The sequence below is a fragment of the Hevea brasiliensis genome, chromosome 4 (assembly GCF_030052815.1).
Source record: "Hevea brasiliensis isolate MT/VB/25A 57/8 chromosome 4, ASM3005281v1, whole genome shotgun sequence".
In the NCBI taxonomy this organism is placed as follows: domain Eukaryota; kingdom Viridiplantae; phylum Streptophyta; class Magnoliopsida; order Malpighiales; family Euphorbiaceae; genus Hevea; species Hevea brasiliensis.
The window spans coordinates 113,452,078-113,465,663 of NC_079496.1; the positions used below are offsets into that span (position 1 = coordinate 113,452,078).

General features: G+C 33.8%; 1 protein-coding gene across 1 annotated transcript; it reads right to left on the reverse strand.

The window, feature by feature from the left end:
* Positions 1–588: 588 nt before the first annotated feature.
* Positions 589–1,209, reverse strand: LOC110641766 (uncharacterized). Its single transcript, XM_021793599.2, has one exon. It carries the CDS (start codon positions 1,207–1,209, stop codon positions 589–591), a length of 621 nt encoding a protein of 206 aa, XP_021649291.1.
* Positions 1,210–13,586: the final 12,377 nt, after the last annotated feature.

Consider the following 13,586-nt stretch of genomic DNA (forward strand, 5'->3'; position numbering starts at 1 on the left):
TTGGTAACAAATAAATATCCACTTTTCTTTTTCTTTTCTTTTTATTTTTATTGTTATTATTTTCTTTTTTTTTATTTTGTAATATTTCTTTGTTTTGAAATAAAATTTTTATTTAAAAGAAAAAAAAAAAGAAATCAAGCATAATTTTATAAATGATTTATTATAAAAGCAGCCATTCACGATGCATCGACACAAAAAAAAAATTAATGAAAGTGAAGGGAAAGAAAAAGAAAGATAATAAAAATTAGAACATTTTAATCATTGCCGGAAAAAAGCTCTGTTGATCGATAAGGGAGTACAATTGGCACATCTTCACTTAATTCCCTCGATTAATTTGAAGTGATTTAGCCAACGGAAGCTAAGCTATTTGTCATACAAAAACAATGTCATGGCCATTAATTTGTTAATAATCCTGTGATCTTGCCTCTAATAATTTGACAAATAGCTAGCTACCTCTAGATAATTGAATCTCGATCAGATTTGAATGTTTACCAACTTTCCTTGGAGAATGCATTAATTCCTTTCCGGCCGCCGGAGAGCGTGCAACCTTATATCCAGAAATTGAAAAGGGCAATAAAAATAATATCATCATCTACCCCACATGCCATTGTGCGGTGACTCAAAAGCAGAACTAGTTTTTTGCAGCTTCAAGTCCTTATAGAACTTCTTGATAAACTCTTCGGCAGCCTTGTCCACTTGGCTGTCTCCTTCGTCCTTCAATGGGAACGGTGAGTCAGTTATTCTGAGTTGCCTCACAATTGGGCTCTTTCCAAACCCGGGCAACACCATTGGTGAAGCCTCCACCACCTGTTCATGATTGTTTAACATATCAAACATCTTCTGCGCCGCAGCCATGGTGGTGACATCGTCATATTTGTATGACTTGGCGAAATGGAAGTGGTGGTGGTGCTTACGCTTGTGGGCATTGAAAGGGTGAAAAGCTGGGCTATTGCTGCAGCTGAATTCGTATTCTCGTGGGGAAATGAAGGAAAGAGAGTCATTAGAACGACAACTGAAAGAGGAATTATGGTGATGATACATGAGGTTGACTATGGCCTTCCCTGCTAACTTATTACCCCTTTTCAGCATCAAATGGAGATCCACCATTATTCTGCTCTTTGATATGCCTTTTCTTAGCATGAAGAATACTACACGTACTATATGCCATAGTTTTTTGGCTACTTCTGGTGTGCTTGACTCCATCTCCATGACACTTGAGATTTTTTTTTTTTTTGGTTCTTGAGAGAGATTTTCCTTTTCTTTCTTTGTTTTCTTCTCTTCTCTTCTCTTTGGAGAGAGAGAGAGAGAGAGAGAGAGAGAGAGAGAGAGAGAGAGGATTGTTAGAGAGAAAAGGATTTGGGTTTGGGTGTAAGGAAGGGGAGAGAGGTATTTAAAGGGCAGAAAATTACTGCTAATCAAATGGGATTGAAAATTAATGTGCATGATTATGGGGCAAGAAGCAAGCAAAATTTCTAGTCTCTATATAAGGGACTGGGGCCTGTTCAGGATCTGAATAGAATCAAGATCAGTTTGAATTAAACTTGAAATCGGTGCAAGTTAATGGTTTCAGATCTGAATTGGATTGGTTAGGGGCTCTCTTTCGAGGAATCGGACTAGAATTAATGATTTAAACAGCTAATTTGGCTTGATTTAAATTAAATTTTTTAATTATGTGATAGCTTTAGAGAATGCCATGTGAATGAAACCAGATTAAATTGAAACCAAAATATCAAAAATCATAATTAAAATTACTATTGAATCAGACCCATTCAAATTTGGCTATAAATTGAAATAAATTGAAATCAATATAATTCGATTTTGATTCAACTCCTCTCCAAACACTAGATCACCAATCTGAACCCGAAATAGACCAGTCACCAGGCCTAATCTAAAGAAAAGATTAAATAACTGGAGAAGTGTGTACATCCTGCGCTGTGAGTGGGCAAGAATTTAGAGAAAAGATTCTCTTTATGTAAGATCCACAAGCCATGAAGATTCTAGTCCATGGATCAGCATCAGTGGAGAAATAATGACGTAATTTTTATCAATTTATGAAATGACTTTAAAAATTAATTTTGATAGTCTTGCTTGTTTCTACTTTATAGGTTGAAAATCCTTCTTGAGAGAGCTTATTTACTAGAAGGTCCCTTTAATTCAATCAAATTGCCTAAGTAGTATTTGTTCTTATTTGACGTGAGGTGTATATTAACGAGATATGAGAACTGAAAAATATATTTTTATTTTCTTAAAATTTAATTAAAAAATTTAGAAGACAGATTTAAATTATTTTACATTGTTTTTCTTTATAATAAAAAATTTTATTTTTTAATTATTTTTTAAATAAAAAGCAATTATTTTTATAAATAAAACAATGGTGCAATTTTTTTATAATTAAAATCGAATAATTATTTAAGAAATTATTTATGTATAATGATAAAAAATAATTATATTATTATAAAATAAATAAATAATAAAAATTAAAAATTCTTAAGTAAATAATTTTTAAATATGTTTTATAATAATTTATTTTTTCGTTATGAAAGATATGAATAATTTTTTAAAGTTATAAATTGTTTTTTATTTAAAAATAAATGATTTTTTTATGTTTTTAATAAAAAATAAATTTTTAAAAAATTATTTTCCGCTTTCAGCGTTCCGTAACCGAATTCAATGTTCACATCCACGCAGCTGGAGAAGCGCGTGAGCATTGTTGTTGGATCGCCCATGCCAACCAACAAGGTAGACACTTGACAGGAATGAACAGCAACGCTGCTCTGGTGACGTGGCACTCAGACTGAAGTGAAAGATGAATCTGGAGCCGTACACTCTGTGATGCACATTTGTGGAATCGCATCTCGGCCAGTCGTTTTAAAAGAATGAAAGTGGGATTCCGCTTGCCGTGTGAAGTCAGCAATAAGAAGAAAATCGTACCGCCGCTATAACAGTCGAATTTTTGGAAATTTGACATTTAATTTGTATGTTTAAAAAAATATAAAATGAAGGAGTTTTTAATCTAATAATTTTAGAATTATTTTTAAAATTATATCATTTTCACTTAATTATTATTATTTTTCTCAGTAAAATAAAGTCATTTAAATTAAAAAGAAAATAATAAATCATAGGGAAATAATTTTTAATATAAAAATACATGAGCATATAATAGTATATTAATATATTAATAGAGTAAATTTAATTTAATGAATTTACAATTGAGAATTATGGGATATTACTATTTTGGGGTGCGTGGTGATGTTGTATTATGTTATATTTTATTTTTTTAAAAAGTAAATAAAATTTTGATTAAAAGTCAGGGAGATTAGAATCGGCATTTTAAATTTTTACTTAATTTTGATTTTAACTTTTTTTTAATTTTTGAAAATCAGGAGAATTAAACTTGAATATGAGTCTAGCGAGTGAGTAATATGCCTTCAATTAGGAGGTGAGCACTATTTAATTTAAACTAAATAAATATATCAAACTGATTTTAATTAGGTCATTTGATTTGGTTTATACGGTAATTCAGATCGGTTCAATTCAATATTAGTTATTATGATTCTTAATTATTTTAGTTTAATTCAATTTAAAAAAAAAATTTTGGTAAAACCGAACTAAATTGAATTATATGAAAATATGTTCAAATCAAGATAAAAATTATAAAATAATATGAAAATTAAATCTAAATAAAATTCAAGCCAATCGATTTTCAAATCAAACCGAATTAGATTGATTCGGTTTAAATTCAATTTTATTTATATTTTAATTCAATTTATTTTAAATTAAATACTCAATTTTACTTTCAATTACTGAATCAAATCGGTATATGCAGTTTTATTTTAATTTCGAGCTGATTTATTTTAATTTGTCTAGAAGCCTCGTCTATTTTTCGTTCGCTTATTTATTTATTTATTTGTTCAACTTTATATTATATCTTTCTCTAAGGATCTTTTCTTTCTTTTAGCGGACCAGTGAGCCGAAAAAACCATACCGAATTTGCAGATGCTATGGAAATATTTGGAATCCTAGAGGGCACAGTTAAATAGGTCACTTAATTTTTAATTTAAATTAAATAAGTCTCTAATTAACAATTAAAAAATTAATGACCTATTTGACTATCAAACAAAAGTAAAAGAGAATTTTTTTTTTTTAATAGGAGGATTTAGGAAATGGGGATTTGAATTTACTGAATTATATTAAATTAAAATAAAAAAAAAATCTAATTGATTCTATTAAAATTTGAATAACTTATTTAATTGTAAATTATTTCAAGAGTTAAAATCATTGTTGAGTAATAGTGAAAGGGATAAAATAGACTTTTTTATTAATATTTAAATTTTTTTTATAAAATATTAAATTAAATCACTTTGAAAATTTACATTTAATAATGATATATTAATATTAAATTGAAATATTTTATTATTTAAAATTCAAATGTATCCAACCTTTTTTTTAAGGGACCCAAAATGGTGTTTAAAACGTTAAGCAAACGTAAAATTTTAATTTTTTTAATAAATTCATTAAAATTTTATTTTATTTTATAAAAATATTATAATAACAAATTAAAAAATTTTAAATTAATATGTTAATTTATTAACTATTTTATAAAAAAAATTATTTAATTAATAATTACTTATGAAGAAAAAATAAAGAACTATAATGAATTTGATATTAAAGGAAATGGTTAGATGTGTTTTATAAATTTTATTTTTTTAAAAAATTTAATAAAATAAAATAATTTTATTTATAAAATAATTGATAGGTTAATAGATGAAAAATAAAATTTTTAATTTTTTAATTATAATAATTTTTATAAAATTAAATTATAGGTCATAAATTTTTTTTAAAAAATTAAAATTTAATATATTTTTATGAAAATATTAATGAAATTGGTTCATTGCGTCTAATATCTATCCAATTGAGGGGTCATTTTCGCAATTGCACGAGATCAACGTGGGCATTTATAAATTATTACTTGAAGAGATCTACGAGAGGCTGCCGTCCGCCGCCACCGAAACGCCAATACATTGGATTAATTGGTGTTGGTGTCGGAAATTTGACATTTTTTTTTTAATACTTTTTATAAAAAAAAAATATTTTTTATATATAATTATTTTAAAAAAAATAAACAAAACCTTAATATTCATTTAACATGTAAAAACAATAATTATTAATATTCCACTAAACAATTAATTACATATTATCAGCAATTAATTATTTATTAACCAAAATAACAAACGACTCTCAAATATTATCTGATAGCTAAATCAAATAGATATTTAATTTACACTAATCATTCACAAAAATAATTAATACATAGCCATGCTGAAAAAGACAGCAACCTGCCGTTCTTTGCATGAATTGAAATTCAGAATAGTTGAGTTTTCCACGTGATAATTAATAGTGAAAAATAATATACATGTTTATTGTAAGAAAGGGCAAATTTTAGTTATAATTGAAAAAACTTAAACTAAGTTTTTTTATTTAATTTTTGAATTAGATTTTTCAGTTTATTTGATTTGAAAATTTTAATATGATAAAATTAAACCAATATAACTAATATTTTCATGTGCAAATAAAAGCTATTAGGTTTAATTAAGTCATACAAATTAGTAATATTAATAGAAAAAAAGAAGGTTAATAATTAAATATATGAATAATTAGATTTTTTTTTTTGTCTCAATAACGTGTATCGTAACTGTTAACCAACCAGACCAATCAACTCATGAGCCCTCGCAATAATATGAAAATCACGGAAGTCAGATAGCAAGCTATAGGATCCTAGGTTAACTGATATACTTATAGTTTCTAGACTCAAACCTCAAATCTCTTTCAAACCCACCTCATCATTAATCATTGGATCAATGAATCATTGATTTTTTAAGATAGATCAACTAATGGTAGTACACTAACAATATAATTGCATGGGACTTTGAGCAAATTGCACAAAATTAAAAATAAAATTGCTAATAAAAAGGTGTGGTGCAATACAAGAAGGCAAATCCATCAACGTCACAGGAATGCTTTACTTCTTTTAATAAATCAAACGTATCGCTTTTCAGGCTTTTCTTTTGCATGCAACGAACCTTGTTTCTCTCGAGATGGAATCCTTTTAAAATGGAAGAGTATCCTATGTAATAAGATCAGGGAATATGTTTTCCACTAAGAAAATGTATAAACAACAGAGAAACAAAGTAAATATAAGTTATTAATATTTATGTGATTTCCTTTTTAATATAGAGTTACGTTTATAGATATATCATTTTTCTGTATTAAAATAACAAACACAATTTATATATCAAATTGTTCATATTAATTACATTTATTAGTTCTTTTAATTATTTTTTTTTCCAGTATATGATGGTAAGCAGTCGGAGAAAAATTTATTTTCAATTGGTAAATGTTATAAACTCTGAATGATGCATTGTCACGACCCAACCTATGGGCCGGACCGGCACTAGGACCTGGGCCAGCCTAAAGCCCCCGAGGCCCGTAGTAAGCCTAACTGTTCATTTACCCAATGCTGAGGCCCATTTGGGCCCAATTTCAAGAAAACAAACGGACAGAGTCCGGCCATAAAATGGACTTACCAACGGGGAGTTTTTGACTCACCCGACCTGTAAACACAATAAACAATCCATTGGGGAGCTCAGCTCACCCTCCACATACTCATCAACATAATAATAAATGGGAGCTCAGCTCCCTCATCCAATCCATCAAAACAGACTTAAAATATTAAGTTTACAGGTCCAACATGATAATAATATTACAGACCAAATTCAAATAATTACTGCTAACACATGCGGAAATTCTAGGAGTAAATAAAATTACACAAATATCGATAAACAACCTGCGAAGTATAAAAGCAGGTTAACCCAGAATAAAATATCCTCCTGCGGCCTGTAAAAATTTTTGAACAGGAGTGAGCGTTCGACTCAGAGAGTAAAATATCAATTTTAACCATAATCTCTATAACTATCTAAAACTAATGCACCCTGTAGAGTGAAATGCAACATCCACATCATTTTCACATCATAACATCAAAAAGGAAATTTGGAGCACTCACACACCCTGTAGTATCAATCATAACATATGGGAGCTGATCCCCTATACAGCTCTCTTAAATCCAACTGGTGCGGCCAATTACTCAAGCTCGGACTTCCACTTAATAACCAAATCGAGGGTCCCAGTAATTACTCAAGCCGTGACTACCCCTCGAAGGATCGGGTCCCAATTACTCAAGCGTGGATCGCCTGGCCCTATCCATAGTCCACACCACATCACACGCACGCCAACGCACGCACACTGCTCCAAATTACCACAACAACATTCATGGCACATTAACAGTTATGAATGCAACATAATTTGTGCCTAAAGTTTAACTACATAAATATATGCATATAAGTGATGCATGGGCATGCTGAACATATAATAATATCGAAATTACAATTAAAATTAATATTTTACTCACACACTTCACGACAAATTATGTGGCGGTGGGCGGAGGAAGAAGGTCATCGGCTCACGACAATTACATTACATCTATTTAATAAATTTGACTCAATACAAACAAAGAAAAAGATCAAGTCGTCCTAAGTCGTGCGAAAATCCGTGAGTCTCCCCTGTACCTAGGACCTACCCAACTGCAAAGGGCTAAAAACGCACTTCTATATTCACAATCCATATATCTACAGTTCACTCATATCACACAGCCCCTCCTGGGCCCATCAAATCAATCACCCATCACACTACGAAAAATTTCATTTTAGTCCTTATTATTGATAATTTTTGCAAAAACTTCTCAAATAAGCTCTAAAAATTATAAAACTACTTGCGGTCCTTAGAAATATTACTAAGCTATTGCAAAAAGAATCGTAATTTTCTAAGCTACCACGAATATTTTATGGATTTTCAATCCTATTTAAGCACTAGAAAATTACGAAAAAGAAAGGTTCGGGTTTACCTTTGTCGATTCCGACTTCGGGAACGCGCTCGGGATGCTTGACAATGGTGGGGTAGCCAAAACCTCGATCCAATTCGGAGACTTTTCCGAGCTGGTAGTGCGGCCGAAATTCACAGTCCAGGACAACCGCCGAATTTCCGCGAATTGAGGATACCTACACGAAGCCCAATAATAATATATAAAAAATCAGGGGTGTTACATTCTTCCCCCCTTACAGAAAATTCGTCCTCGAATTTTACACAAGGCAGAATAAAAGCACATGATTATACATTGAACAGATAAGGGTACTTGCTACACATGTCCCGTTCTAACTCCCAGGTGCACTCTTCCACTGACTGACTCCTCCACAAAACCTTAACCATAGGGATCTGTTTTGATCTCAGCTGTCTCACTTGGTAGTCCACTATGGCTACAGGCTGCTCCTCAAATGTCAAGTTCTCTTTTAGCTCTATCACATCCGGCTGCAGTACATGAGAAGGATCGGGAATGTATTTCCTGAGCATGGAGATGTGAAACACGGGATGAACGTGAGAGAGGTTGGGTGGTAGCTCCAACCGGTAGGCAACTGCTCCAACTCTATCAGTAACCTCAAAAGGTCCAATATACCGAGGTGCCAACTTGCCCTTCTTTCCAAATCTCATGACTCCCTTCATTGGAGAAACCTTCAGGAATACATAGTCGCCCACTGCAAACTCCACATCCCTCCGTCTGAGGTCTGCATAACTTTTACGCCTCTTGAAAATTTTTTGATCGTTCCGATTAAAGGAACTATCTACGAAGTGTCTTGCACTAGGTTTACATCATGCACCTTCGCTTCCCATTTCTGTCCAACACAGAGGAGACCTACACTTTCTTCCATATAGTGCCTCATAGGCGCCATTCCTATCTTTGGAGTGATAAGCTGTTGTTGTAGGCAAACTCCACCAAAGCTAGCTGATCATCCCATTGACCTCCAAAATCCAAAACACTCATGCGAAGCATGTCTTCCAGTGTTTATATTGTCCTTTCGGACTGTCCGTCTGTCTGAGGGTGGAAAGCCGTACTAAAGTTCAACTGTGTGCCAAGTGCCTCCTGCAACTTTCTCCAAAACCGAGAAGTGAACTGGGGCCCTCTGTCAGATATTATGGGCCGGAACTCCATGCAATCGACTATTTCTCGAATGTAGAGCGGACATCTTGTGCCACAATGTATGTAGTCTTCTGAGTAAGAAGTGAGCTGATTTGGTCAAGCGGTCTACAATTACCCATATCGAATCATATCCTCGCGTGGTACGAGGCAACCGATCCACAAAATCCATAGTGATCGTTTTCCACTTCCATTGCAGGATAGGGAGCTCTTGCAACTTCCCTGACGGTCTCTAGTGTTCAAACTTCACCTTCTGACAAGTCAAGCACTTGGACACAAAGTCTGCTATGTCTCTCTTCATGCCATTCCACCAATAGCTATCTTTCACATCATGGTACATCTTGGTGGAACCTGGGTGGACACTGTACAGTGTGTAGTGTGCCTCTCGCATGATTTCATTCCTGAGGTTGTCCACATCGGGCACACATATCCTAGAACCTTGCACTAGGGCACCATCATTGGCAAATCCGAACTCACCACCTTCACCTTGCTGTACTCTTTCTATAATCTTCATCAATTGTTGGTCTCTGTGCTGGGAAACTCTAACTCTGTCCCTCAAGTCTAGCCTCACTGAAAAGTGAGCCAACGTATCCCTCATCTGAAAGATCTAGGATTAAACCTTGATCTATCAACTCATGTACCTCCTGAATCAACAGTCTCTTCTCTGCTGAAATGTGCGCCAAACTGCCAGAAAATTTTCTGCTTAAAGCATCTGCTACTACATTGGCCTTCCCAGGGTGGTACTGGATGATGCAATCATAGTCTTTCAGAAGCTCCATCCATCTCCTCTGTCTCAAGTTTAAATCCCTCTGTTGGAAGATGTACTTTAAACTCTTGTGGTCGGTGTATATCTCGCACACTTCACCATACAGGTAGTGTCTCCAGATTTTAAGTGCAAAGACTACAGCCGCCATTTCCAAATCATGGGTGGGATAGTTCTGCTCATGCCTCTTCAGCTGCCTTGAAGCATAAGCCACTACTTTTCCATTCCGCATCAAAACACACCCTAGGCCAACTCTAGAGGCATCACAGTACACGGTGTATCCTTCACCGCTCATAGGTAGTGTTAACACAGGGGCAGTGGTTAGACACTCCTTATCCTCATCATTATAACTGACTCTATCAAGCTCTCTTCCTGTCCTTTGCATCTTATCCACTTCCCTTTTCCTATTTTTGGTATTGTTGGTATCATTTCAACCTGCTGTACTTATTCCTTAATTTTAGTCCTATCTCATCCTTACACCTTTTCCTTCAAAGATGTCTATCCCATCATCAACTTTAACTTTCTTTTTATTTCTTAGTCTTATCTTGAATACTAGTTTCATTACTTCAAGAATTCTAACCCTATGATTTACTCCTACCAGCACATTCTTCACCTTATGTAACACTTATAATTACCCATAGAAAAATTTTTTTTTTCTTGTATCCCCTTTTTTCCAACTTAACTATCAGAACATTATCATTCCCTATCAGCCTTAGTAGGAAATTGCTTATCCTGGATGAATATGAGCCCCATAAACTATAAGTTCCATCTGAACTAACACGGCTGTAGGAAATATGTGTCATGCCTTAATTCCAAACAAGATACTTCACGTGTTCATTCTCCTTAATATAATTATATATACTGCCCATAGCTTTCTAAACTTCAACCTCAAATTACCCATTAGCAACAATTTCATCTATTGAATCTCAACCATAAATAGTACTTCCTCCAGCTCATAGTTTAAAACAGTTGCAAGCCTTAGTAGCTAACTCAATTTAACTCCTGTCATTACTCTGTTCGTCCTTTCATACTTAATACTAGGTATGCACTTACTGTCATTCTCATATCAGGAAATTATGTATGAATTCGTGCCTACTAAACTCTCAATAACTAGGTCTCCTTGACTCAGTTTTTGTTCCTTATATAACCTTCTAGAACCAAAAGCACAAGCTAAACTTGAAAAGAAAGAAAATATCCTCTTATATTCAACTACACCCGATTGTCATATTATAACGTTTCACCTAAGTTTCTTGGTCTTTATCTCCAAATTTCATTATCTCCTAGCACAATTATGCTCTACCTATAAGTTATCATCTGCATAAACCCTTTCTGCATACAATTTTGCTTCTTGAAATAATATTATAAAATTTATTAAGTTTACTTATACTCGACCTATGATTAATATCTATCATCGTTTTTATTGTGCCCTTAACTTTTGTTGATTCCTGAAAGATTTCTCTCACTAATAAATTCTTCCAACACTAATTCCACCCTTATCTAGGGTCATTAATTTGATCCCTTAGACTGACTTTTATTCAACTTACTGCTTACTAACTTCTCTTTCTCTACCTATTTAGGTAGTCCGCAATACCATCGCACACCTTCTAACATTTACTCATTATTATTGTATTCCATACCTCCATCACTTTTCTCACTAATGTGATCCCATTTTGGGTTTTCCATCCTTGTCATTCTCCTTGCCAAGAATAACACTTAGCCTATCCTATATCTTAACTTTGTTTCTTTTATTATGCGCTCTTTAGGTTGTCCTTTCATTTATTTCCTTTGTCTTACCCAAAATAGAACTTGACTATTCTATCCCTGGTTCCATTCTTCTTCCTAACATAATAGCTGTACTTGCTAACTATATCTTTCAGAGTCTCTATCGCGTTATCATATGTCTGTGCTACTCAAATTTGGTCCTTTGACCACTCTAGCTAGTACTTCCACTAGCATTTAGATTATATTGCATCTGCAATCAATTGCCCAAACTTTCATTCTGCACTTTCTTTATCCATTGGCCTTCTGTGATTTATCTTCGCTAATTTATTACTCTTAACACTATTATAATTAGATTATACTATTGTTTTGAATAATTTGAAATTAGAAAGGAACTCAAAGAAATTACTGATCATACTTTTATTGTATGATCTCTATTCTTATCCTTTAACTTACATAATACCCTTAATACCTCGAGAACTGATTCTGCAGTAATTTTATTTATTATTATTTTTATTATTATTATTATTATTATTATTTTCCATGTTTACTCAATTCCAAAACTTAAGATTTCGGGCACCCAAACCCGTCATCCAATTCAAAGGATTTACATCCATCGTGATCTGATTATATATGATTCCTATAATGGAACTTGTATCCTCTCCAGGATACCCGAGCCAACTACTCTCTACCACACTCTACAGTCCCATCTGAGACACTATTCCATAAGTCATCATTATCGTTAATAACCTTGATCCATTACGAAAGATATGACTATATCCTAACTTGTCGCAACAAAGGTACTACATCTACCACCTTGCGTAACCATGTCAAGTTAATGACTCTTTTATCATATCATAGCTCTATAAATCATTAATTCATAGTTTCGACCTTCTCTAGGTAGTAGAGTTGTACTTTATTCCATACTGATACACACAAGGTATACTATTCTCACTCTATAAGTGTCACCTTTACTTTGCAACTAGTCCGAAACCTCTGGTCTGATGGCAACTCTTGATGAAACTCTAGCTCATGCTGGGGTAACTGAGTCACTGACTCTAGTTATCACCCAACTGTGACCTTTCAATATTCTAACTCTAAACTCTTAGCCAGGAGTTCCCAACTCCTCTGCAAATATAGAACTATGTTCGCATAAGCGTACCAAAGCGAAGCCATCTCAAACACCCTCATTATGGAGCACCACGGGGATGCACGCAGCTCTACACAATAATCTCATGTCGGTACTGTAATCTGCAGCTTACAGAGCAGACATCGAGAATATTGTATAGTTACTACGATACGTCCTGACAGACTAGGTCTCCTAATTTCTTATCTCTCCTGAATCTTCTATTATCACAAACTTATTACATGGGTCATCTACGATGGTTGCCGATGATGGTATCCTCATCCTTATCTAGGGCAACTGTACTTTTAAGACTCACTTTTATGTACTCGTGTCTTACAGGAAATGGGCACACCATTTAAACCCATACTGACAAAAATATAACATTTCTTGGAGTACGTATCCTCATGATAGATCTCACATGTCTACTAACTCTATTTCACATTTCTGTGTACTCCACGAAAATCAAGACACTAACTGAGGTAATCTTATATTTCCCGAGGTATAACGTAGAATCTAGAAACAAAGAATTACAGGAAAAGACGAAACAGAATCCTATACTCCGCATGTGACTCCTAGTAGACTCTTCCCAACACTTAGATAATTTTTCCCTATGAATCTGGAGCCTAAGCTCTGATACCACATTTGTCACGACCCAACCTATGGGCCGGACCGGCACTAGGACCTGGGCCAGCCTAAAGCCCCCGAGGCCCGTAGTAAGCCTAACTGTTCATTTACCCAATGCTGAGGCCCATTTGGGCCCAATTTCAAGAAAACAAACGGACAGAGTCCGGCCATAAAATGGACTTACCAACGGGGAGTTTTTGACTCACCCGACCTGTAAACACAATAAACAATCCATTGGGGAGCTCAGCTCACCCTCCACATACTCATCAACA

Excerpts from the sequence above, each read along its gene's own strand:
- LOC110641766 (XM_021793599.2), bottom strand. The coding sequence starts at position 1,209 with ATGGAGATGGAGTCAAGCACACCAGAAGTAGCCAAAAAACTATGGCAT.